General features: G+C 48.4%; 2 protein-coding genes across 2 annotated transcripts; one reads left to right on the top strand and one right to left on the bottom strand.

The window, feature by feature from the left end:
- Positions 1-4,696: 4,696 nt before the first annotated feature.
- On the bottom strand, positions 4,697-13,083 carry LOC120955583 (proton-coupled amino acid transporter-like protein CG1139). The gene is made up of 4 exons (XM_040376599.2): positions 12,547-13,083; positions 7,162-8,360; positions 5,570-5,745; positions 4,697-5,473 (listed from the first exon to the last, which is right to left on the bottom strand). The coding sequence occupies exons 2-4, from the start codon at positions 8,343-8,345 to the stop codon at positions 5,238-5,240; spliced, it is 1,596 nt and encodes a 531-aa protein (XP_040232533.1). The 5' UTR covers positions 8,346-8,360; positions 12,547-13,083; the 3' UTR covers positions 4,697-5,237.
- A 6,180-nt stretch (positions 13,084-19,263) lies between these two features.
- Positions 19,264-25,642, top strand: LOC120958156 (uncharacterized). The gene is made up of 2 exons (XM_040380747.2): positions 19,264-24,221; positions 24,319-25,642. Exons 1-2 carry the CDS (start codon positions 20,986-20,988, stop codon positions 24,875-24,877), a joined length of 3,795 nt encoding a protein of 1,264 aa, XP_040236681.2. The 5' UTR covers positions 19,264-20,985; the 3' UTR covers positions 24,878-25,642.

Raw genomic sequence — 25,642 nt, 5'->3', positions numbered from 1 at the left:
ATACAAGAATACAGTACAAAATGCATCCTTACTTGTAATCCCCGTTAGGAGGGAAGGAGGGAGGGAGAGGGGTAGGGGAGGATTGGATGGGTTTGAGCATTATTGATAAAAAAGTAATAAATGGAAAGACAACATGTGTTCAATGATAACATTCGTCATTTGAACATTTGACTTTCCGTTAAGTTTATCTAAGCATTGGTTGGCTTCACATGTGCGTACTAGTGCATTGATAATTGTCCTTTGATTGCTTCTTCTTTTTTTGCACAAGCGCAACTAACTACACTAACAAACAATTTAAACCCCGTACGAAGCATTTATTCAATCGAACCAGCAAATAGCTCCAACGGTAGATCGATTTATACATCCACACGACAACTTTGCGCGGTGATCAAATCCAGATTCGAACGACGGCGCGAGCCAACGCGCAATGCATCAGCAGCCAAAAAAAACGGGAAGGAAAAAAAACAATAACCCCAAGTCAAGCGCGCTCACACAAGGTCAAGCATTCGCCAATAGCCGCTGCGAGAAAGAGGGGTACGAAGGAGGTGGTGGGAAGCGACGTCACACAAAGCGACTGTGATCTGGAAGAACGGATAAAGAGGACAGCAGACAAGCGTGTTATCACTCCCACCACTAGCAGCCTATGAACAGCTGGTGTGATCGCCACTACCGACAAGCAAGGAGTAAGGGGGGAGGGCAAGATTCGTTTTTTGTAGCCATCCATAAAATTTATTTTTTGTGGCTGCTATTCGATACAACAACCCAAAATCAGCAAAACCACCCATAATTTTGCTGTTTTTCGCCGTGAAATCTATTTCAAAAAATTCGCTTCGTCGAGTAACCTCTTATAACCCGCTGCGCAGATTCGAGCAGTTTTCTGCGTACCCGCTGCGCAGATTCGAGCAGTTTTCTGCGTAGTTTTTTGCGTCGTTTTGCGTCAAAAAATACGCAAAAAACAGCGCTGGACTTCAGCCGAAACTACCCCGCTGCGCAGATTCGAGCAGTTTTCTGCGTAGTTTTTTGCGTCGTTTTGCGTCAAAAAATACGCAAAAAACAGCGCTGGACTTCAGCCGAAACTACGATAGCCGGCGTATTTCTTGCAGTTTTTAGGTGCGGAACGAGCGCCATCTGCTGAAGGAATGGATGAACTATTTCAGACGGCGGAGCAAAAAAAAACGGCCGAAAAATTAAAAAAATATTGAGGCCCATTCCTTCCTCCTCTTCCTCTCACTCCCTTTCCCCTCCCTGCCTTGCCTTACTTGCGCTTCAGCCCGTGCCTTTCGCCGTCAGCTGATTGTGTGTATGCGTTGGTATATATGTACATTGCGGTTGTGTATTGTTATTGGTGAGTGTTAGCATTTATTTATTGTGTGTGACCTTGACGATACGGGGGAAGCTGGTTCATTTTGGGATTTAAAGTGTTATCGGTGTATTGATGGTTTATTTTATTTCGTGCCGCTGCTGATGAGACCATACGATGCCCCTGCCAATTGAGGGTGAAGAAGCCTATTTAAAACAAGCGTACGAGAACGTCTAACACTAATCTAATATTTTTTTTAATTTGAACATGTTTGATGCTTCAACGACCTTCTAAGCATCATGTAGCACGGTGTATAGTGGCAATAAATTTTTTTTTTCAATGTGCCGGAATTTGTCTCGAGTTTTCTGGCCACGACACACACACACAGCGCGGGGAAAGTGATCGTCCACTCTATCATGCGGCGATCCCCCTCCCCTCCCGGTGCTTTGAGTGAGGAACCAGCCTTTCTTCCGATAAGGTAGCCGTAATCGATCATGCGGAAGGGGAGGTGGGGGTTGATGGGGGGTGTTTGCTCGCCTGCGCGCTTTCGTGGGTGCGTGCTCGCGTGCGCGCGTACGTGCATTCGTGCATTCGTGCATGCGTGTATGCGTTCGTGCGTGCGTGTGTGTGTGTGTGTGTGTGCGTGCGGGAACCCCAAAACTGTTTCATTCTAATGCGTGCATTGTCACCGGCTGCGTCTACACACTCCATGCATTCTTAGAAAACGCACTGCACGCCGCCCGATCGATTACCGCTACCTACGACACAATACAACCATTTAATTGGCACCACCATCTTTGCGACCGGTTCTGCTGTTGGGGGTATTAAAAAGACAAACGAGCGAGGCAAACGTGCATGTGATATGTTGCACATTTCTTTCCAATTCCGCTAGCGGACGCAAATGGAAACAAAACTTGAATTGAATTCATACAAAAGAGAATTCTGGTTTGGTTTATTACGGTGCGCGTATGATACTGCACCTGTCCGTCCAGAATCTGGTGGCTTGTTGGTTTTGAGTCGGTATCATGACGCCGTGCGACCGGCACTGCCTTGGAATGGGTTCGGATCGGTAGGTTCATGTTTTGGTCGAGTGCATTCCGTGCATTTGTCGCGTCACAGCCGTAGACCCGGCAGCACCAAAGTCAAAACAAAAACCTTCCCCGAGGGTGGACTGCTATGCTAAGTTCTTCCTCTTATTATTATTATTATTATTATTATTATTATTATTATTATTGGCATAATGGTCTACGCGATCATGCCGGCCTTTTCACGACTTGAGTACCACGTAGCCGGATAGTCACCCCTTGCTACGGCCGACGGTTCATACGCGGTTAGAACCCACGACGGGCATGCTTTTAAGATGTGCGGAATGATGGCGGTGCCGCGGGCCCGCTCCTATCCAGCGGGCAACTTGCATACTGCCACACTGTATCCTGCCCGATGCATACGCTGCAGGCAGGGGGAAGGATGCAGCTCCACAATAAAAAAAAACACCGTCATGAACACCTTCCTTTCTTTGACCGATGGATCATAACATTCCGGAAGAATACACATTTGGCGACAGTGTTGCACACACACGCACCCTCACACCCTTGCGCAGACGGCTCAGCCTATCTATGTAATCTACGACATACGAAAGGAAAAGCATAGTGTCACATAAAGTTATGCTTTATGCAATTAGGTTTAAGCTTTCCTATGCACGGCCATGGCCACCTGTCTTGCGTGCGCTACTTGGAATTAGGGTTCTGCGCGTTGCACAGCAAACCCTCCAACGTGAACTAGCGATTCCTTAGTCATTTGTACATTGCAGCGATTGAACTCATTGCGCTTTTTTGGTTTGATTTGTGAAAAATCAAATGCAGCGCCGCAATGTTTGTTAACGGTTTTTTAAGCGCCACAACAGCTCGCGACCATTGACAACACGCGTGAAAGAGATAGCGCTATGGAGGGAAAAAGCACGGACGACGACTGACAGCGATTGGCCGTCTGACGCACCAACACATCCAAACCTTCGACAGCGCGCTCAGGCGAGGGGTATGAGGCGGTGCCAGGGACGGGTAGCTCGAAACGCTGCTCGACAAATTTGCCGTAGGAGGGAAAAAGAAAGCATGAGAAAATGCGCGAAAGGGAATGATTTCTTCCGTCGCTTTGCACAGGGGGAAGCGACGTAGCCCCGACGACGGGTGGACGTTCACACGACTTATGCACGACGTCGAAAATTTTATAGCATTGCCGGATTTTGCGGGTTGGGAATTAGCTGTTGAAATGTTTCGCACCGAAATGTTTCACCTGGAGGTTTGAAACGTTTCAGCATCGTTCAAATTTTGCTAGTGATGGGCCTATCCAGCGGGGCCGTAACGAGCCGTAACGTTTCTAACGCGTTAGCAGATTTAAAACTCGAAAGGATTCGAAGATTCGAAACGCAGAACTGTGTAGGAACGAGGCCCCGTAGTGTAGAACGACTTGACAAGTAGCCAATAATTCGTTACATGCCGTTTGACACCTGAACGCTTTTAGATTCAAATTTTAAGTGAGATTATAGAAAGGAATCGGTCTGGTCATCACAAGAAGATTATTATTGGTTGAATTTTACACCAAACTTTTTGCATTTCTTGTAATAATAATAGTTTGAGGGTTTGATGAGTTTACCAGGGGTTTCTGCTGTCCAATGGTATCCAAGATGGCCAAAACGATTTTAGCTAATATTTAACCTCGTTCATACACAGACCTTGTTCGAAACGCTCCAAACTAGAGATGCGTTTAAATACGAACAATGTATGGGATTTGGCAAATTAAATTTGACATCCATACATTTGTCAAATTCCATACATTTTTTCTTATTCGATGTCGTGTTCGATTGCTGACTGAAACATGCATCCGTTTTTGGAAGATCCGGATCATTGCTTCTATGAGAGAAACAGGGGCGAATGATCATCGCCTACTTCCAAACAATTCTATATCTCGCTGAAAGAGTCTATTATATGCCTGAACGAAGCTACAACTCGCTGAACATGTCTATATAATCCTCGAAAACCCTGTATTTATGCAAAATCGGAGCCGGAGTAGCAATACTCGATAAGCGATTCCGAGCCGTGGGTGCGATTCCGATAACCCATCACTAGTGTGTACACCAATAACACTGGAGCGCCGTCTATCCGGGCTCATCATACCAAAAACATTTCAGAAAACAACCAAAAAACCTTGTAAAAACTCTGTAAAAGATGCTCTCTCTCTCTCTCTTTTACTGCAGAATCGGCATGTACTGATAGCTTTAGCAGAGAACGAACAATTGAATGATTGGTCCGATCAAATGTCCCGGATCTCCTTTATGAATGAACCGGAACTGAGCCTATCTTCAAAAAAGATCCTTTTTTAACACTCCAAACCGTGGTTCACTTACTGTGAATGGAATATCTTTTTTTTTTTATTGCGACGTTACAGATATCGTTCACGCAAAATACTTCGAACCGGCGAGTAACAATTGTCGCCATATTCAACCTCCACCGGTTCGTGTTTTTTTCTTCTGCTTACTTCGTTTTTTTTTTTTTACAAAACTTACTTTTCACATCCTTACTGGCTACTCAGTTGTGCTGGCCCGCGTAATTTTACTACCGCCTAACGCGCCCTTCATGCCACGTACCTCACTCTTGCTGTACGACGCTAACCTGCTAACCTTCCTGTGCCTGTTGGCTTTTAGCCGTTGGTGAGTGCGGACCGTCCTGTCCTTTGTCTTTAAACAATCATATAAGCGCTTTAGTGTTTGTTGTGGTCTGCTACCAAATAAACTGTCAGCTAAGGACGAAGAAATCAGGGTATGGCAAGTACAGTAACACGCATTATTAAAATATTATACATTTACACACAAATAAAAAAAAAATAAAATAACACGTAATGCCTCCCTAACACACATCTGTTCCGCATTCCGGGAGCGGGCGGCTCAAAAATCTTTGGCAAGCGCGGACACACTCTCGTACGTGCCGGTGGCAAACCCGAGGAAGGCCAGCAGCAGTATGACGACGTTCTTGGCCACCAGCCACACGCCGAGCGTACCGTTCGTCCAGGCCACGATCAGCTCGATCAGCGGCGGAAACATGAGGGCCAGCGAGGAGGAGCAGAAGGCGCCGATGAGCGAGATGAAGGCGCCCAGGTTCGGGACACACTCCGCGATCAGGACTGTGCGGAAGGAAAAGAGAGAGAGAGAGAGAGGGAGAGAAAAAAACATCGAGTTAGTTAAGCGATGCCGGTTTGGAGGGGTTCGTCGCTACCTACACGTCACCAGCACCATTATGATGCGGAACACCATCTCGCAGCGGACGGGATGGCGGCGGGCGAGCGGCAGCCGGCTCTCCACCATCGGCCACATGATCATGATGGCGACGAAGAACTGCAGCGCGTACCCGAGCAGTACGCCGGTGGCGATCATCAGCTTCACGCTTTCCGCCAGTCTGAAACGGAAGATTTGCAAACCAGCACTCTGTCAGCTGAAACGCTCTCCCAATGACTCCTATCCTCTGGAGTAGTGATGGGTAAATTCAACAAAAATCGCTACCGAATGACTCCGCCAAAATCGGAAGCGGTTCCGGAAGGTAGGGGCAAAACACCAAACTCGGAATCGTCCGCAGCCGTCCGGAGCCGTTCGGAACCGTCGGAGTAGTCCGCAGCAAGGACTGTGTAGAAACGAGGTCCCGTAGAGCGATTTGAGAAGTAGTCAAAAGTTCGTTAGAGACAGTTTGACATCTGAAAGCCCTTTCCGATTCAAATTTGAAGATTCTCTGAATTGGACCTACCCGAATCCGATTCCGTGTTCGGAATCAATTCTGGAACCGATTCCGATGCTGGGATCGATTGCGATTCTGGATTCAAATCCGGAGATGACTCAGGAGCCGATTCTGGAGCCGATTCCGGAGCCGATTCCGGAGCCGGAATCAATTCTGGAATCGGAATCAGAATTGACTCCAGAAATGGAATTTTTATTAAGAATCAGTTCTTGAATGGCAATCGGAAGTTTCAGAAGCGGAATCAGTCCGGGAATCTCCATGATAATGGATCGTTTACAAGTAAATTTTGATATTTTGCGGCTATCATTACGTAACATCACTGGACCCAAACGCCTATTCTTATGGAGGTACAGAAACCGACTCCTAATTCGAAGCAGATTCTGATTTCCAAGCCAATTTGGAATCCGGTATCGATTCTAATTCCGGAACCAATTCCGGAACCGATTCCAATTCGGAAGCCGATTTTGATTTCGAGGCCATTCCCTATTCTGGAGCCAATTTCGATTCTGGAGCCGATTTCAATTCCAGAGTCGATTCTGATTCCGGAACCTATTTCAGGACCAGTTCCGAAATCAATTTCGAAGCCGATTCCGATTCGGAAGCCGATTCTGATTTCCAGGCCATTTGGAGCCAATTTCGATTCTGGATCCGATTTCGATTCCGGAACCGATTCTGGAACCGATTCCAATTACTGAATCGATTCCGATTCCGGAAATTGTTTCCAGAACCTACTATCCGGAATCGATTCTAGAAAACTTTGGAACTAGCCGGATTTAATTCCGACTTCGTTTTAGTATATATGCCCCTAGTAATAGGATGTGTTTGAGGGATTGACGAATTTTCAAGAGATTTCTACTGTCAAATGGCGTCCAAGATGGCCAAAACGATTTTCGCTAACATTCGAGTTCGTTCACAGACCTTGGTCGACTAGCGGCTCTAGACGCCTCCGGCCGGAACCGTCAGTTTGATATAGCCGGGATCGGAGCCGGAGTAGCAATGTGCGGAAGCGGTTCGAGTGCCCTGGGTGCAATTCCGGGTGCAACCCATCACTACGATCCTGGAGACCACATCCTGGATACTCACATCTCGTTGTCCGGCAGGTTGAGCGTGAGGCTACCCTGGACCGACTCGCCCCAGCGCCAGTAGCCGGTGAAGCCGAACGCGGTGAACAGCAGGATGATGAAGGTGCTGCCGATGTTGAGCACGCCGAACGGTTTGCCAAAGTCGGCCGGATGCTTCATCTCGTTCTGCAGCGGCAGCACCAGCGCGATGCCCTCGAACGCGAAGATCGCGGTACCGTAGAACAGGGGCAGCTGCTCGAGCCGGCCGACCAGGTGCCGCTCGCCGATCGGGGGCAGCTCCTGGAACGCGTAGTAGAACGTGATGCCGATGCCGAGCGTCATGAACACGTTGGCGGCGAGCGAGCAGTAGGACAGGAACTTCAGCTTGGTGATGATGGACGTCAGCACGATCGGCACGACCAGCAGCGCCATGTGCAGGTGCACGTCCAGCACGAGCCCGTACCGGTCCGCGATCTGCTTGAAGTTGGAGCTGATGAACACGAAGTAGATGCAGCAGAAGCCGAGCTGCGTCACGCAGATGAAGATGTTGACCGCGCGCTTCATCGTGGGGGCCCACGGCCGCACCGACGGCGGCCCGTACGCGAAGCAGAGCGCTACCGTGTCGGCAAAGTCGAGCGGTTCCGTGACGGGCGGAACCGGGTCCGACAGCTTCTTCTCGCCCGCCGCCGCTGGCTTGCCGTTGGTGGCGCTCGCCCGTTCCGCCGCCTCCTGCTCGAGCTTGCGGGCCTGCATCAGCGCGGCACAGTTGAGCAGCACGTGCTGGCAGTGCACGCACACGAACCCGATGAACAGGGTCAGCACGGTCGCCAGCAGCAGGCCCCCGTTCTTGAACGCGTCGCCCATCGCGTAGCAGCCCGTGCCGATGTTGCCCTTGAACAGGTGCATCATCGTCTCCGCGTAGCTCGTCTTGTGGTGCGGCTGGACGCCCTGCGGCGTAATGACGTCCTCGGCGTAATCGTGCCCGGGCCGCTCGCGATGATGATGGTGCCGGGTGTGGTACCGCATGTCACCGCCCGCCGGCACGTGCTGGAGCTCGAGCGGCCCGCCACCGTTCGCACTGTCGAGCGGTGGCTTCTCCCCACCGTTCGCTGCCTCCGCATCCCGGTGGGCGAGCTGGTCCGGCTCCACCGCCCGATAGACACCCGGCGGAGCGTAACAATCCTCCACGGAGATTGCCACCGGCATCTTGCCCAGCTGCGTCTGCAAGCAAAGTCATCGAAGCAACAGAACGTTAGAAACTTTGAAGTTACCGTGGGTAGGCACGCTTGAAGATCACCTCAACTGCTAGAGACATGCTGGATCTCTCGAGAAAACAAAACAAAAATACTTCAAACTTTCACTTTCAAGTAGCCCTACGAACGAACGATACGTTTTTACTGAAATTCTTGATGGTGGATTTGAGAACCCCGAGGGGGGCGCGTACTCCAACAACAAAAGTATCACTTTCAGTAGCGAGCTATCAAACGCTGATGAGACTGATACTACGGCCTGCAAGCGACTGACGCACCTTTTGGTTGCAAAGCTGCTTCCAACAAACGCACCAACGTACGTGTAAAATAACATAATCTGGACATGATTGGTCCTGTTCGCATGAGTCATTTACATGAATTTTGGATGCAATAAGATGCATCATCACAAAAAGTTTTTATGCACAACTGCCGGCGTAGATGTGACGCCAACCGTTCCGTTCGACGACATACGTCGAGACTGGGGGAGCCATTTCCAACATATGCGATGCCTCAATATGCCACAGCTGTGGAGATACCTCCAATACGAATTGTTTCTTTTTTCCGGAAATGACATCATTGTCCAGCCTGCGAAAAAAACACACACACGCATATTGTGATGCGCCTCCGATTTAATTTTCCACGTGGGGTCCGCGTGGGGTGACACATCCGACCCACCGGTAATGATCTTTTCAAAAAGTGCTCAATTTCCTGCATCTCCAACATCAACGGATGACTTCTGTTGTGTGGATGTGCTGACATGATTGGAGATGCAAACAAAATAATGGAGGTTGAATATCTTGGATATTGTGTGGGGAGACTACAACATATACTAACTGCTCGGAATTGTAAGAAGCGATATATCTCCAGGTAGTATATAGTCAGCGTTTGCCAGCAGAAAGCACATAACAAGAAGGAATGATTCCAGCTCCAACATTCGGATGCGCAAAACCATTTTCACTCTACACCAATGGTTCTTAACCTGAGGCTAAATTCTCGATTTTGGGGAAATTTTACAAAACCTGCGACATATTTGGTCTGGTTCAATGATAACTTTCACCCGCCTGTTTAACCCATAACTCGTTTAATCCGCTAAACAATTAGCATTTAAAAATTCATTTCAAAATTGTTTACATTTGCTATACCACAGTGCGATCTATCCAATCCAAGACAAACTAAAGGCCAACAAACAATCTTGGGGTGAATTTTCAAATACTTATTATTAAATGAATAAAACGAGTTATGGGTCAAACAACACACCAATGTAAAGCTTAAGTCATCTCCTTGCCCGATTTTGTGCATGACATCGTTTACCAAATGTGAATCTACAGGCAAACGAGAACAACAAAATGCAGTATACATTGGTAAATGACTTGGGGGGTTTGTAAGCTCTCTGAAAACAGGTCTGCCGACCAAACTACCTCCACTACCAGAGACAAGATTGCAGAAGGATGCAAACGACCAAAAGAGCCCCCAAAATAGCCCTTGGAATATGGATTCGAGTTAGACCCCGGCAACTAAACCTAAGATCTGTGGAAAATTTCCTTCCACCGGATAGCGACCAAACACATCTTTAGACCACTCCGAACAGAAGGACAAGAACCGGTTCTAAATGCGGCTTCGAGGTTTCCAAATACGCGTGTTTATCCATGAAAACGTCTACGTGTTCTCTCGATTACAGAGTCGATTTAAGCCTGTTCTTCTCGACACCAAAATCCTAGCGGGAAATGAATCGAAATCAATGTTTTGGTAGATTCCCAAATAACCTAATCGGCCTTAACCCACTGTAAAGCCACTTCAAACCCACATGGCTTAGTGGTGGTCGATTCAGTCGTTAACCCACCAAATGTTTAGAACAATTGGAGCTGTCAGTTCTAATAAGATGTATTGACCTTGCCCATGCTTGGCCCACCATTTCCAAACATGTTGACGAGAAAAAGATGGATCAAGTGCGGGCTAAGGTCAATATGCTGAACATGATTTTAACACATCGATTACTTTAACTCATTCACTTACACCACAGAATAACTTCCGAAATATTATCAATAAGTAAACTGTGCACTGACCATCGAAATGAAAGAGTCCATTTGCAAGTAAACAAACACACGCATCCACATCTTACACAAATATGTTTCACAACAAATGAACTTAAACACTCAAGGTGTATTGCTTTCTTTGCAGAATTAAACACATTTTTGGGAGATACATGTTGAGCTAATAAATTACCCGTGCATAAAAAAACTGACTTTAACAAACATTGAAGTGGCCGCTTCTGTAGATGTGTGGTTTAACCCACCACACTGACAGTTTTTTAGCTTTGTTCGATGCAACTGGATTTTTAGTACAGGAAATTGGTGGCGTTTTCGGTATCTTGGTTATTTGGGTTTGCGGTAAAATATTTCAATTTTCTGCTACAAACCATTGGGTACTGATGTTAAAATTAATTAGATACAGGGTTTTCCAGGGATTCTCATAGTTGTGAGACAATTCCTTGACTCTTTCCTATAGGAAGTGAACTTCATTTGTTGGAAAATGGAATCGATGGCACCCTTTTTGGACAGGCTCGTTGGAAATTCCTATTGGATTTGTCCAACAAGGGTGCTATAGAGTCCCATTACATTAAGTTCATTTCACGACAGAAAGAGTTAATAAAGTGTCCCACAGCTATGAGAACTGTTGGAAAACCCTGTAATATGATTTAAACGCCAGTACAACCAAATCTGGTGCACCAACTTGTAAACAACCCATAATTAAATTAAATGGGATCAGAATCAATGATTTCGTTCGATTATCTATAAGGAAATTCTTATTTTTCGAACATCCTAATTTTGCAGACGTATTTTACAGACTTCTCCGAGAGTTGGTCTGTCTGTTTGTCGCCTACTTCGATGTCACCTACCCGTCTCGATAGATTTTCCCTACCAGAGCTCTTAAAAAAACAGTTCCAAGAGCATTCCAGTAAAATTTTAAATCGAATCCTCATAAACCCCATAGTGATAGTCCAAGTCAAAGTGTTCGAAATTTCGACCCGAGTTTTGGCACTTGCATGACAAAACTACGAAATACAACAGCAATTGAGCCCGTAGCGTGTCTGGCATTGATGCACTGGAGATAGGACCCGCCTCATGATGACCCAAAAAATACTTCTACCCCCCCCCCCCCCCCCCCCCCGTGGAATGCCTAAGAACCACTGGCCGGCAAAACCTTCCACAGCATCAATCGAGCGCGGCAGCTTTCGCGGTTCCCCTCCCAACAACAACAACAAAAATCTGCGGCTCCTAACAACAAACAGAAAGTGGCCGGCTGAGAAAGGACGCAGGAGGCTGAGGGGGAGTGGGTTTGGTTTGTTCTTTTTATTATCACACTGTGCCCACCACCCTCCCGGCCCCAAACGTTCACATATATTAGCCAAGCAAATGCTATTAATTTGCTTTTCTTAATGTGGCTGCATTATTGTTATTTGTTGTTTTTTTTTTGTTATTTGTGCCGCTGTTGCTGCTCGCACTTAGCGCTAGCTTTATCGTGCGTATCGAAAGAAGGTAGAAGGTAGCGGGTGGGTGGATGGGTCGCGGTTTGGCTCGAAGCAGGCGAAAGGAAAACAACCTTTACAATGCCCGCGTGAGGGCGAAACACCAGCGAAGAAACGAAACAAAATAAAAACGCCCCGCGCTCGTCGGCAGAAGCGATTCGCGGACAAATTAGACGGCGGTGACGGATTGGGGATATTAGGGGGACAGGGGGGGACAAGGGGGGGGGGGGGGGGGACAAGGGGTGTTAGGACCCGTACGGCCACCAGGATTGGGACGCCAAAAATAAAAAAAGCTGTGCGGGTCTCGCCCGACCCGCGTCGGCTGCATGCGCTCGGAGAGTTCGCGCGAAGTTCGTACTTCGCGCTAAAGTAGTCCGCCGGATCGAGCGAGATAGAAATGCAACAACGAGAAAGAAGAGGAAGAAGAAGAAGAAAAAAAGGGTATCTTGGGTTGGGGAACGGGGGGGGGGGGGGGGGGGCTCATCTCATCGGCGCCCCAAACCGCGGGGAAGCCTTTGCGCCTTTTTCGTGCCACGGCCACGCAGTGCTGCAACCTTGAACTCCTTTTTGGGCGGCCGAAACTCACACACAGGCACACATTCGTGTCACTCACTAGCGAATTCCTACTTACCTATTGCAGTTGCTGCTGCAGGCTGTTGATCGTGTCGACCGGCACCGAAGCCGTTGCAGGTCCAAGCATCGACCAAGGGGATGGAGAGTGGAGATGTTGGCCAAGCAAAAACAAAACAACAAAAAAACCCTGCGAATTGATTGCAGCGGACAAACGCGTTTGATATCGGGATACTTTTCGGAGTTTTGGGGTTTTGTCACACGCTCCGCTGGCACACGCACGCACGCACGCACGCACACCTTAAAATGCAGCACGGGGACGGACGCGCGAAAACAAAAAAAAATAGCGGGAAAACAAAACAGCACCACGACCTACTTCGACCAGTGGCTACACAGCTAGTGACCGTTTCGGGGGACCCCGGTCTTGGCTGTGTCGTGGCCAACGGCGTGTTGTTTTTTGCCTTTTTTTTTTTTGGTTTAACCAGTCCCGCACACCGCGTACACCGCCGCCATTCATTCACAAACGGTCAAAGAAAAAATCGTTTTCTCTCTCTCTCTCTGTCTCTCTCTCTCGCTCTCTTCTCACTGCCGAGGGGACGGGGTGAAGTATGAAAAAAAAGAGTAATCAAACAACAGTAAACCCACAATCCACCCCCCCCACCACCCCTTTCAAAGATAATACTTTCCCACCTATCGAGCGCCAACACATGCACACACGTTCCCCCACCAACACACAAAACCCGTCACGATCGAAGGTGAAACGTGTGTGCGTGTGTGTGTGTGTGTATTGATCTTGAACCGGCGAGACGGGGATGCGGGGGCTTGACAACAATGTTTGGCGCCCGGAGGGGGGGGGGTGGGTGGGCGCTCGAGAACTTACACTGCCGGCCACTGTTCGTGGCAAGAAGCTGCGGCCGAGCCTGGGCTAGTACTGGCCGAACGGTACTGCTGGCAGGGCTACCTGTTTGGAGCGTCGTCCCCGTGTGTGTGTGTGTGGACGTGACCGGCCGGAGTCGCAAAAACAAAAACAAAAACCGCGTCGAACACGTGTGCCAGCGTACTATTTGGCACTTGCAACCGCGCTCCATACACCCCAACGGGAGTGGCCACTTGTAGGGTTGGGAGGATGGAGCGGGTCGTGGTAGGCCAGTCTGGTGTGGGCCGGTTTGGTTTTGATATTATTTTTAGTACACATTTTCACCGTTGGTTTGGTCGTGTTTTTTTTCTTTCTTTCGAAACCGTAATTTAAGTGCGCGTGTGCGTGTATAGATTATGATGTGACACACAACATTCCTTTCCTTTCTCTCTCTCTCACACACACACACACAAACTGTGGCATTTTTTTGTCGTTTAAGATTTTAAATGATTGCAAGTTAGAACGTTTTGGCCTGGTGGGTGGGGGTACTTTCCCCCCCTTCCACCCGAGCAGGGTGCCAATGCATGGGGAACGATCGAAAATGGGAAAATTTCGAGCACATGAAAGTGAAATTTTGGCTGTTACGTTTTGGCCACAAAGCTAGTTGCTTCAAGGTCATTGCCTTTTACGATTATTTTACCTTACCGTATTTCAGCGTGACCTCACTGATGAATGATTCAGAATTTCTGAAGAAAATAATTGTCCATGTTACCCATTTGGTTCAGAACCATTTTTTTTATCGTACTTCTAAGCGAATGAAAATGCCATCAGTTAACCTTCGTTTTATTTTGCTAAACTCCTGTGCTTTAGTTGTAGACCCCACTGCTTAAATGGTTCCTTTTTATCAAATTTGAATCAGTTCAATGTAAAGAACTACGCCGATCAATTGTTTCCTCAGTTTCCAAACCCCAAACTTTGTGGATACTCATGCATCTAGACTAGGTCCTTTGCTATGCTATCGAATTGAATGTCTTCAAACGCTACAAACTCGGTACTAACTATCTAAATTTGGTCATTTTCGACCTGAAACGGGGTCGTTATACACACCAAAATACGGCAAAATTTGGATTGGATTATGTTGCCACCTGCATCTTTCCCTGCATTCACCGCAGGGTTTGTTTACTTGTGTTCTGCTACTACAAAAAAAACGGCTATTTGATGAAATTCAATCGGTGGTTTTCTTGAGCTCTTACTTTGCTCACATTTGCCTCCCTCTTTCCCCTCCCCCTCCCCCTCCCGCTCATGCTGACGTATCAGGGCGAACCGAACGGACAGTGTCAAACGAACATAAATCAGTCGTTAGAATTGTTGCTTGTATTTTTAGCACAAACTCGCCGTTTGACGCCATGCCTGTTGTTTTGCTTGTTTTGTAGTTTGTACACATCTTCTTCCTTTTGCTTGTCTTCTTCTTGTTGTTCTTTCTTCTTCTTCTTCTTCTTTTTCTTCTTCTTCTTCTTATTATTATTCTGTTCTTAATGGTAGCGTTATCAATACGTTGGTAGACAAGCAGTGTGATGGGAGATTATTAGGGGAAGGTAGGTAAAAACGGACCCATTCACGGAAAATTTAAACAAATCTTACGATATATAGATACAGCGACCATGAAGATTTACCATCCTTAAGTTTGCACTCATCTTTTAGCAGAAAAAGTGTTGAAACTTTCAAGTTCCTGTCCAATTTCATGTTTTTGTTTTCAATTAAAATCCCTTTTTTTAGCAATTTTGGAATGTTCGGGTAGGACGGACACATCATATGGGGAAGATAGGAAAGACACCTGTAAAAAATGGTGAAAATTGAAGAAGTGTACTATCATTCACCATTAGGGTAAATATACCTATAGTGGTGGTAGTACCAATAGTGGTGGTATTGCACTAAAATGCGGTTCATAGGGCAAATTAAAATTAATTAAGTCATTTACGTTAGTGTAAAATGTTCTTTAGCCTTTTACAAAGGGTTTAAAAGTTAAATGGCGCCATTCCGTTACTTAGTGACCGAAAAATCCATTATTTTGTGCAATTTGTCAGCATTTTTCCAAAATCCTTAGGATTTCATAACGAAACTCATATTTCTGTTAACGTTCTAAATGATCACATACCCCCGCAATTACTAGTTTTTGAACATGACTGTTGTGAAATGTTATTGTTTTACTAAAATTATTTGCCTTTTGACTATATTTATGCATTTTTAAGTGTTTTTTACCATAGTGCCATTATAGGTACACAAAACAGGCATGTTCCTATAGTGGTTATAGTTATAAAATCAATAAAAACAGGTCGTTTTAGATTTTTTCGAGGATATTTTTGACATGTCGTACTGTTTTCACTAAAAATAAGCAACAGAAATGAGTTTTATGTAGGTAATTTACCAAAAACAGGCCAAAATTCGCTTATATGGTTGAAAGAAAAATTGACTTCAAATCAAGCACACTCTTCCGGGTGTAGGTTGACGACAGGTGTGATGCAGTACTTTTGTCAATAGTTTAATTGATCAAATTTATACACTTTTTTACGATCAAATTAAGCAAGAAACCAATATTATGGCAGTAATCCTTGCTATTCATACGAAAACAGCTTCAAAACTAAGTTTCATTGATATTATACACCGTTTTTGATGCATCTTTGTTTACCACCACTATAGGAACACAATACGACGACTATAGGAACCATACCACCATTATAGGTACAACGAAGCAGTCACAAAAATATGTATTTTTTCGTAAATTTGATGTATTTCATGGTTGTGATTGCGAAGATAAAACATATTCCAATTGCTATGTGTTAAAATATTCAGAAAATGTCCTTCCTGACACTTTAAATCCATTAAAACACATCGGTACCACTACAAATTGCACCACTATTGGTACATTTACCCTACCTATTGCTTTCCACTACCAGTTAAGTGCATGAACCAAATATTGTATCATTTGCCACGACCACGGTTTGTTCAGCCGTGAATTAAGGAATTGTAAGCGCCGCTTCCAACACATCGTAGAATGCAGAATGTAAGGCACAATTGAAACATCAGGCAATAGCAACTATCGATGCTCCAGATTATTCAAGGGGGAAATTGTTCAAGTCTGTGATCCCAGCTAGTTTGGGGGACTTGTTATTGAGTAGGCCTCAACTTAATGATCTTCAAAATCACATAGAATCTGTCATCTATGCCTGCATGATGTCATGTCAATGCATCTTCTTCTTGTAGAATTAACCCAATTTCAAATGCTCCGAGTCGTGGCAAGATTTTGGGTCTCGTGAGAGGACTCATCAGCTTCGATCGAGTAGTAGCTTAGCATAGCGGCTGCTATTTCGACTGGAGCCTCTCGCAATTTTCTTCCGATTTTCCGATTACGCTTACTTAAGGTATGTTATGACATCTGTTCATCACCATATCCCATGATATATTAGAAAAAAATCTTTTGGTGTCCATCTTTCGTACTCCTCCTACCAGCTTCAGGCTGCTTAAACCTCCATATAATAAGATTCTGTATTGTTTTCGTTGCCGTTCTTTCACCAGTTTTCTGCTTAGTAATCACGACAGCTCATTCATTTAATAGAGCCACTGAACATAAAAATAAGGCAAGCTATAGAGCTCCGTAGTAAGATCCATAGTAGTCAAATTAGATAAAAAAAGTGGGCATTGAAAATATGTTTTGTTGAAGAATTTACCCAATTTTACTGATATTATACCAACAATGTTCTAAAATGCGCTCAAAATAGTTGAAGCTATTGCTTTTATCATGTATTTATGAGTAGTGTCCGTCTTCGCCTGCCTTGCGCTAATAGATACTCGCCCGACGCTGGCTCAAATGTCGAAGTTGCTGCGCGCGCACTGGGATAATCCCGCGATTGTAGCAATAATTACTGATTTTACACACACACACACACACACACACACACACACACACACACACACACACACACACAAACTAGCACATATGCCAATACTAGTACGAAGTGGATTGGCAAAATACCCCACTTGAAACCAGCTGTAAACCCATCCGATCGTGTCTTCCCCTCCCCTGTACGTTCTGCTCGCCCTTGCGCGCCGTGTTTTAACAGCTGGCCATCCGCGGATTAGCCGACGTTCTGGTTGTGTGCGATCCGTCGCAACTCGCGGACACGGGTGCACCGGCACCGAATAACCTGATCAAAACAAAACAGGTGAGAGATGAGTGGAGCAGTGCTGAGCGTGCGGGGAGGGGAGCGGAACGCAACGGGTGACAATCCGCGCGGAACGGGGCGCCCATTTGTTTGTGTGCGGCTAGGGAAAGTTGTCCAGCCACCATCGACTCCGGTGTGTGTGTGTGTATGGCTGACCTGGAAACCGGGTTTCCCTGCTTGCGATTGCTTTGGTGGTGGTGGAAGTGTGCTAATATTGGAAGGTCGGGTGTGCGAACGCACGTTCTTACTAGCCACTTGTACCGGTGTATGTGGGGTTGTGGGGGGGGGGGGGGGGGAGTTCTGCCACTTGACATCGAAGCCGGGTGCAATTAGAATGAAGTAATTGCTGGCCGTACTTACCCCTTTCCACGAGGTTCGGTTAGCAACTGTTATCGGCCGGCGTCTGATTCCTCCCGGCCATTAAGCCGTCAGTGTGGGACCGTTCAATTCCATAGGAGACTCAGCTACAGTGGTGGACATACGCATCAGTGTGCGCAAATTATATGAGTACATCTTGGATACCAACTTAGCTGCTATTTTGTGAGATGACAACTGTAATAAGTTGTTATTTTGTGAGTTTTTTTTTTTTGAAGGATGATTTTTTTTATCTGGAGCAGGGATGTCATTCCGGTGGCCCGTAGCCGCTTGAGCTTGGGATTTATTTTGCCTTTCTGCTTCTACAGTCCATTACTAACACCTGATGTATGAAGATATTTTCAATTTAACAAATTAATCTACTAATTGTCAGACCTTTGTTATCGTCATAAAACCTTTTCGGAGTTTTCCCCTACCTGCTTTGCTATGTTGCTTCTACTTACTAGTGTAGTAACTTAAAACTCATACAAAATTGTAAATATCAGGATTTAATTGACGCTTAGTGTGTGTGTGGTTTTGGAATTTATTTAAATTTAATTTTCAAGCAATTATTCAGTACATCAGTGTTTCCGATTTCTGTAAGAAAAAAAAACCTCGAAAAATTAACAAGATCATTCAACTAATAGGAATAAAAAAACGCAAGCTTGTTTTGGGAAAGTATTAGGACCAGCTCCTCTTCAGGCACTGTTGCAACTTAGAACTTTATCTTCTTCTTCTTCTTCTTTGGCACAACAACCGCTGTCGGCCAAGGCCTGCCTGTACTCACAAGTGAAGTGAGCTTGGCTTTCAGTGACTTATTGTTACCATAGCAGGATAGTCAGTCCTACGTATAATTAATAACTAATAATAAATTAATAAATTAATATAATTATAACGCACGGTCTATTCGGGACTTGAACCCATAACGGGCATGCTGTTAAGTCGTACGAGTTGACGTCTGTACCACCAGACCGGCTTAGAACTTTATACTTCTGCAAAATCAGAGCTGTCAACACAAACATGTGTTTGTTTTGATAGGATGGTATAAACAATTTCAAGCTTTCCATGAGCCATTACCAAGGTGACTATACTATACTACAAGTGGGACTATGCTTTTGATTTTGATAGCCATGACCAATGGGGCCGGTCTCGTAGTACAGTCGTCAACTCGTACGACTTAACAACATGCCCGTCATGGGTTCAATCCTCAAATAGACCGCGCCGCCATACGTAGGACTGACTATCCTGCTAGGGGGGGGGGGGGGGGGGGGGATCAATTAGTCACTGAAAGCCAAGCCCACAAGTGGGTACAGGCAGGCCTTGACCGACATCGGTTGTTGAGCCAATGGGGATTTCTATGGAGACTAGCAGGAAGGGAGCTAGTATCAAGTCAAGGGGGATAATATCAAGTCATAGCCAGTTATTGTCATTAGTTTTGTGTACTAATGCGTAAAAAACTAGGTTGTGGCTCGTCCAACTATTTTAAGTAATTTTTAGGCCCTCGTGGTCAAATAAGTTTGACATCACTGATCTAGAGCCACGGATAGGCATAGGGCACATGTTGTTAATTCATGTTCAAGTTGACGAGCTGGCCCCATAGTAAGGCTAGCCCCTTTTTTACGGTTTGAAGCTCAGTATTCGGCTAAACTGATATTACTGCCTGTAAAGAAGTAATAAAGACATTGCTTTACACTGCCGAGTTATTAGTTTGTATATTGCTCAAAATGTGTTGAAGTTAACTTCTACACCACCCGAGCGGAATCATTAATGCTGTGTCGTATCGGATTGAACAAAGAACTAAAGAACAAGAAAGTGTTTCATCGCAACTTCAAATGCGAACTCTTTTTGTCCTGCTCGATAGTAACAATGGCCCGCTTAGACCTATGTCTACCACCGTCTACTAGTGCTCTCAACTCTTTCTCTCGCTCTTTCTCTCTTGATATCATAATCCCTCACTTGTACTCTTCGCTCGCTAATGAGCTGTACTCTTGATAGAGGGTATGATTTTGCAGTCACCACGTAAAGACCGTAGAGACTCGTAGATGCACGTGATTCAAAGTGCAAAAGATGACGGTCCGATGAGCACGTGGGACGCGGATTGTTTGGGAAGCACAATGCAAATAAGACCCGCACCACGTGCCATTCAAGTTCCGCCCGAGTGTAATCGTATCGGATGTGTTGTCGTAGGCCTCGCTAACTAGTTTCTTCAATTGTTATAGCAAGCTCCCTCTTCAACTAGCAATAATAGGCTCCAAAGCCTCTTTAAATCTCATAGTAACTACAATAACAACAACAACTATTTGATTAAAACAAAATCAATACACCGCAAACACGGGCTACCCGAAAGCAAATGATCGTCATCACAATGATGGCCCCCCTGAATGTCAACTGGGCTTAAGTATCGGCGCTTTCAAAAGAAGCGGACCCACAAACACAGATTATTATTTGCATATCATTTACATGCGCTTGCGTTGCTCGACTGAACTTTCGCCTAAAAAGAAAAAGACTCACACACACACACTTTCCATTCTATGTTAGTTTTATGACGACCCAAAGCCAAGCCAAGGCAGAAGTAATTGCGCCGCCGGTCGCATCTTTCATCTCGTCCGCCAGCCGACGCTAGCAGAACTAAAGACCTCCGGGGGAGCTCCGTGCTCCCCGGCATGACGATCCCCGGGATTCCCTTTGAGAATGGGGCAGCGGCTGGAGGTAGTAATTGCGGAGGCACACGAAGAACTTACAACTAATGCTTTTCGCCTCGTCTCGGCTATTGGGTCGTCGGCAGCAAAGCGATGTCTCGATCGCGCGACATTACGCCGGCCACAACTGGAGCATGACCGGAAGTCAATCCGGCAGGGCGGCGACGCTTCTAGGCTACTGGAGCGTCTTGGTTCAGTGCACCCGAGCGGGGCGCAGGGCCTAATCCTGCTAGCGAGCCCTAGAGCGTTTTTGGAGCCTCGCGCTTGGGCCACGATCAGTCGCGCGCTATCTGTCGCCCAATGAAGTCTGCCGTGTGCGCGTAAAGTGTCCTTTCCGGTGTAAGTGTCCTCAGCCACGTGCGGTGGAAAAGATGGCCTCGCTGGCAAGGTTCAGTGTGGCGCTGGTGCTGACGGTAGTGGTGCTCGTACGGGGCGCGCATGGCGTCAGTGGAATATACGTGAACAATCACAAAATTGACAAGTTTGAGGCGGACCGTGTGAAGCTGCTGCGTCCAGCCTCCGACGGCCACTCGTCCCCGGGCTACGTGAGCAAGAGCGAGCTGCTCACGAAAGATAACTTTACCAGCGTGCAGCAGTACTACCAGTATCTGGTGGGCGAGGACCCGGTGAAGTATATTGATCTGCTGTGGGGTAAAAACAAGACCCAGCTTCCCTCCATCTTTCGCATCGGTAGTGGCGCAGGCTCAGCGTCTGTACCGTTTGCAACGACCCGGGCACCGGCAACTTCGGCCAGCAACGTAACGAAGAATACCGTTCAGTACTTCGACGATCAATCTACAATCAAAAACACACTCAATAACACGAACCTGGCATACTTTGGTGACTACCAGCTACCTCCGGCGACTCCTCCATCAACCGGTGTAGGCGCGACAGTGCCACAGCTGCAATCATTTTCCACTACCCGCACACCAACAGGTCCTAGCAGAAGGCGTAGAAAGAAGAAACCAACTCCGGCTCCCGTGCCACCCGCAGCAGCACTCGGTGTGAGTGGACCGACCACCGCCGACCTAACCAAAGCCCAACTAACGCCAGAAACGCTGTCCCTGTTAAGCCGCTACTACTCCTTCAGCTGCACGCTAACTCCTGTGCAACCGATGCCCTCCACAGCTACGCCAACTCCTCTGCCGCCGGTCCAAAGTACAACGCGCCGCACTAAAACACGCTACCTAACGACCAAACCCACGGCCAAGACTACAACCAAGCGTCCCCAGACAACCACAGTTCCAACCAACGTGAAACAGCGGAAGCCCGTCGTCTACGTCGAACCGCCGGTGATAAAGCGCATCGGCGGTGTGCTCGAGTCGGTGTACACGTTCATGGAGAACGCGCTCACCAGCACGGAGTACGTGGAGGACTCGGAGGAGACGCGGGCAGCGAAGGTTCGCCCCTTGCGCGACGCCTCCGCGAGCCCCAAGGTGAAGCGCAACACCTACACGAAGGTGTCGGCAAGTGAGCCCGACTTTGTGGCCAGCAACTCGGGCGAGGGCGATAGTGCATCCCGCTCCACCGCGCCCGGGGCCGATCAGACGTGGCTCCCGTTGGCGTCCTCCGAGGGTGCGGCGCCCCCCGTTACGAAGCACTTTACGCCGAAGCTGGTCACCATTTCCGGGCTGCCGTCGACGATCAGCACGGACGGCAACAAGAACAAGATGACGACCAACATACAGGTGACGAGCGAGTACACGGCGGCGACTCCACCGACCGTGACGCTCGGGAGGCCGACGCCGGACGCGAGCAGTGCGGAGTACGACGACGACAGCAGCGAGTCGGAGGAGGAGTACTTTGAAGACTTTGGAGCGTTCGAAGAGACGGACGATGAGGATGATGAGGAGGAGGACGAAGAGGATGACGAGAATGGAGAGCAGTACGGGGGTGGTAGCAGTGAGTCGGTACGCCCGAACCGTCAGACAGCCCTGTCCAACGATAAGGACTACGAGGAAGCAGGCACACACGTGGAGCGCCCGGTGCGCATTAAGCGGGTGAAGAAGCGGCGGCGCAAGAAGCGTCCAGCTGTCACGAGCTACGAGGATACGGCGGAGTACAGCGACGAGGACTCGTCGGATGAGGCGGACGATGAGTACGAGGAGCGGGACGAATCGGTTGGGGAGGATGACGACGATGAGGAGGACTACGAGTCAGGTGAGTCACCGGACGGAGCGGAAGGTTTCTTCAGCCGGATGTTCTCCACGTTCGGGCGGTTCGTGAGGTCGCTCGGGTTGGGCGGGGCTGCTCGAGGATCTCCCGACGACTATGAGGAGTACGGGGGAGCGCGCAGTACGACACCGCGGGTGCAGGGGGTGCGTCGGCGCCCCACACGCAGTACCGCGGACGTTCCAGACTATCCTGGGGCGGTGGTCCAAACACCTGAGAGGAGTCCAGTGGGTTGGTTGGGTTTACCTGGAGCTTATCTGACAAATGAGCTGGAGGAGGAGGAACTTGCGCCAACGCTGGAGTTGCCCGTAGAACCTTCGCCCACCAGCTCCGGGTGGTTTGATCTTATGATGCCTTGGGACTTTTTCAATCCCTGGACGTCTGATGAGTCAACAGACCAGGAAGTGATCCCTGAAGCGCAAACTGTGCCAGCGGTGACTCCTCCACAGGTGGTAGTGACTCCATCACCTTCCGCCCCAATGTCGGGCTGGTTGTCACAGTTCTTCGGTACGGCAAGCACGACCACGCCGCCTCCTTCCACGACCACTCTGCCCAAGCCGGAGCAGATACTGTCGGTGTTGGCGCAGTACGTCGCCCAGTCTGCCACCACCAAGCGTCCACTAGCAGCAGCCCCCTCGAAGCGACCCTCGCGCACGGTATCCTACGCCAACTACCAGCTGTGGCGCATCTTCGCACAAACCGCGGAACAGCTGCAGCGCCTGGAAGACTATCGACAATCGCCCGACGGCTTACGCCTCCAGTGGTGGACCCATCCCTCCCTGCACCGGCCCACCGATGTGCTAGTGCCGCCGGGCGCCCTGGCCGACTCGCTGCGCGAATATCTCGACGAGGAGGGTCTGCGCCACGAACCGACCATCCGTGACGTCGGGCAGGCGATCGCGTACGAAAACCCGGCCATGACGCGGCGCGAACAGCTCGAGCTGGAGCTGCACCAGGGCCATCCACTGACCTGGTACCGGTACCATCGGTACGCCGACATCGTCAAGTTCCTGTACCACCTGCAGCGGCGCCACCCGGAGCAGGTGCAGCTCCTCCACATCGGTCGCTCGTACGAGGGACGGCCGATTACGGTGGCGCGCGTTTCGTTCCATAGCGGCCCGAAGCGTCCGAAGCGGGCCAAAAAGCGACCGGCCGTGTTTGTGGAGGCGGGTGCGCACGGCCACGAATGGATCGGCCCGTCGGTGGCGACCTGGCTGCTGCACCGTTTGCTGGAGCTGCCCCAAGCCGAGCCGAGCAATGGGACGTCGCCCGGGGAGGCGCGCACCATCCAGTCGTACGATTGGTACGTCCTGCCGGTGCTCAATCCGGACGGGTACGAGTACAGCCACCGGTACGATCGGCTGTGGTCGAAGAACCGCTCCAACCACACCCAGGCGCACCCGGCCGGCGTTGGGCAGGTCCTACTCTCCAGCGCGTACGTGTTTCCCGCTTGTCGTTGTCCTAGCCAAACCGATTGAACGAATCTTTTTTTCTCTCTCCCTCTTTCTCTTGCCATTTCACCCTTCTCGTAGGATCAGCTGGTGGAACGCCGACAAGGACCCGACCGGCGAGGGATGCTACGGCGTCGACCTGAACCGCAACTGGGCGTACCGTTGGCCGCAGGCCGTGCATCCCGGCCAGTGCAGCGACAACCACGCCGGCGCCGAGCCCTTCTCCGAGCCGGAGACACGGGCGGTGCGCGACTTCCTGCTGGCGCGCCGGCGCCACGTCCGCCTCTACCTGTCGCTGCAGGCGTACGGCCAGCTGCTCGCCTACCCCGAGCTGGAGCGGGCCGACGATCCACCGTACGGGCCGGACCCGCCCGGCGACGTGCACGAGATGGGCCAGGCCGGGCTGGACGCGCTGCGTGCCGAGCCGGGCGAGTTCCTGTACGCGCTCGAGCCGGTGACCGGGCCGGCCACGTACGGCACGGCGACGGGCTATGCGCGGTACGGGGCCGGCATCCGGTACAGCTACACGCTGCGGCTACCGGACCGGGGGACGCACGGGTTCTTGCTGCCCCCGTCCAACATCGTGCCGATCGGGCGGGACACCCTCGAGCTGCTGCGCGGCATGCTCGACTACAATTAGCTGGCGAAAGGGGAAAAAAGGGAGTTAATTTATTTCTTTTTTTTTAATAGTTTTACTTTGAGCTTCTGTCCGCTTTCCGCTCCGATCGTTCTGTAGCTTGACGTACAGATGGCGCTTGCAGCGCGTGCGAGAAATTCAAAACGAACGTTAAACAGGTGGACGCACCTCACACAAATCATATTGGTTGAATAGTGAGCAATGAGAAATTCTCTTTTTCGATATTTTTGCTTAGTGTTAGCAATTGGCCTACGATTGCCTCTGCCGAATTAAGTAGTTGCTGAGCTGCTCAGAGATCAGCGTCGTGAAACCTCGGCTATTTAAGTAAAACTTTAGCTATTTAAGTAAATAGGTACATTAAACACCGCATAACACGGGAACGGACAATTGGTACATTGGTAGATTTTATTTATTCACATTTCAAAGAAATGTTTTTCTCTCTCTCTCTCTCTCTCTCTCTCTCTCTCTCTCTCTCTATCTCTCTCTCTCTGTTTAAAAATAGGGCATATTATTTTAATGGAAACCGTTTAGCACTAATTAAAACGTTTTCCCACCCACATGATGTTTACGATTTTCTATAAACAAGAACACACACACACACACATACATACACAACCACATCCGAAAATGGAAAACACCTGACTCATCCTCACGCTCTCCCTACCTGAGCAGTGCACAGTGGAAGTAGACCGGAATGAAAAGAAATTTTATTTTATTTTTAAATTTCGTTGCCGTTATTTTTTTTTTCTTTAAAAAATATACTATTAC

The sequence above is a fragment of the Anopheles coluzzii genome, chromosome X, assembly GCF_943734685.1.
Source record: "Anopheles coluzzii chromosome X, AcolN3, whole genome shotgun sequence".
Classification (NCBI taxonomy): domain Eukaryota; kingdom Metazoa; phylum Arthropoda; class Insecta; order Diptera; family Culicidae; genus Anopheles; species Anopheles coluzzii.
The sequence above is the reverse complement of the archived record's forward strand: the minus strand, read 5'-3'. Positions and strand labels throughout refer to the sequence as shown.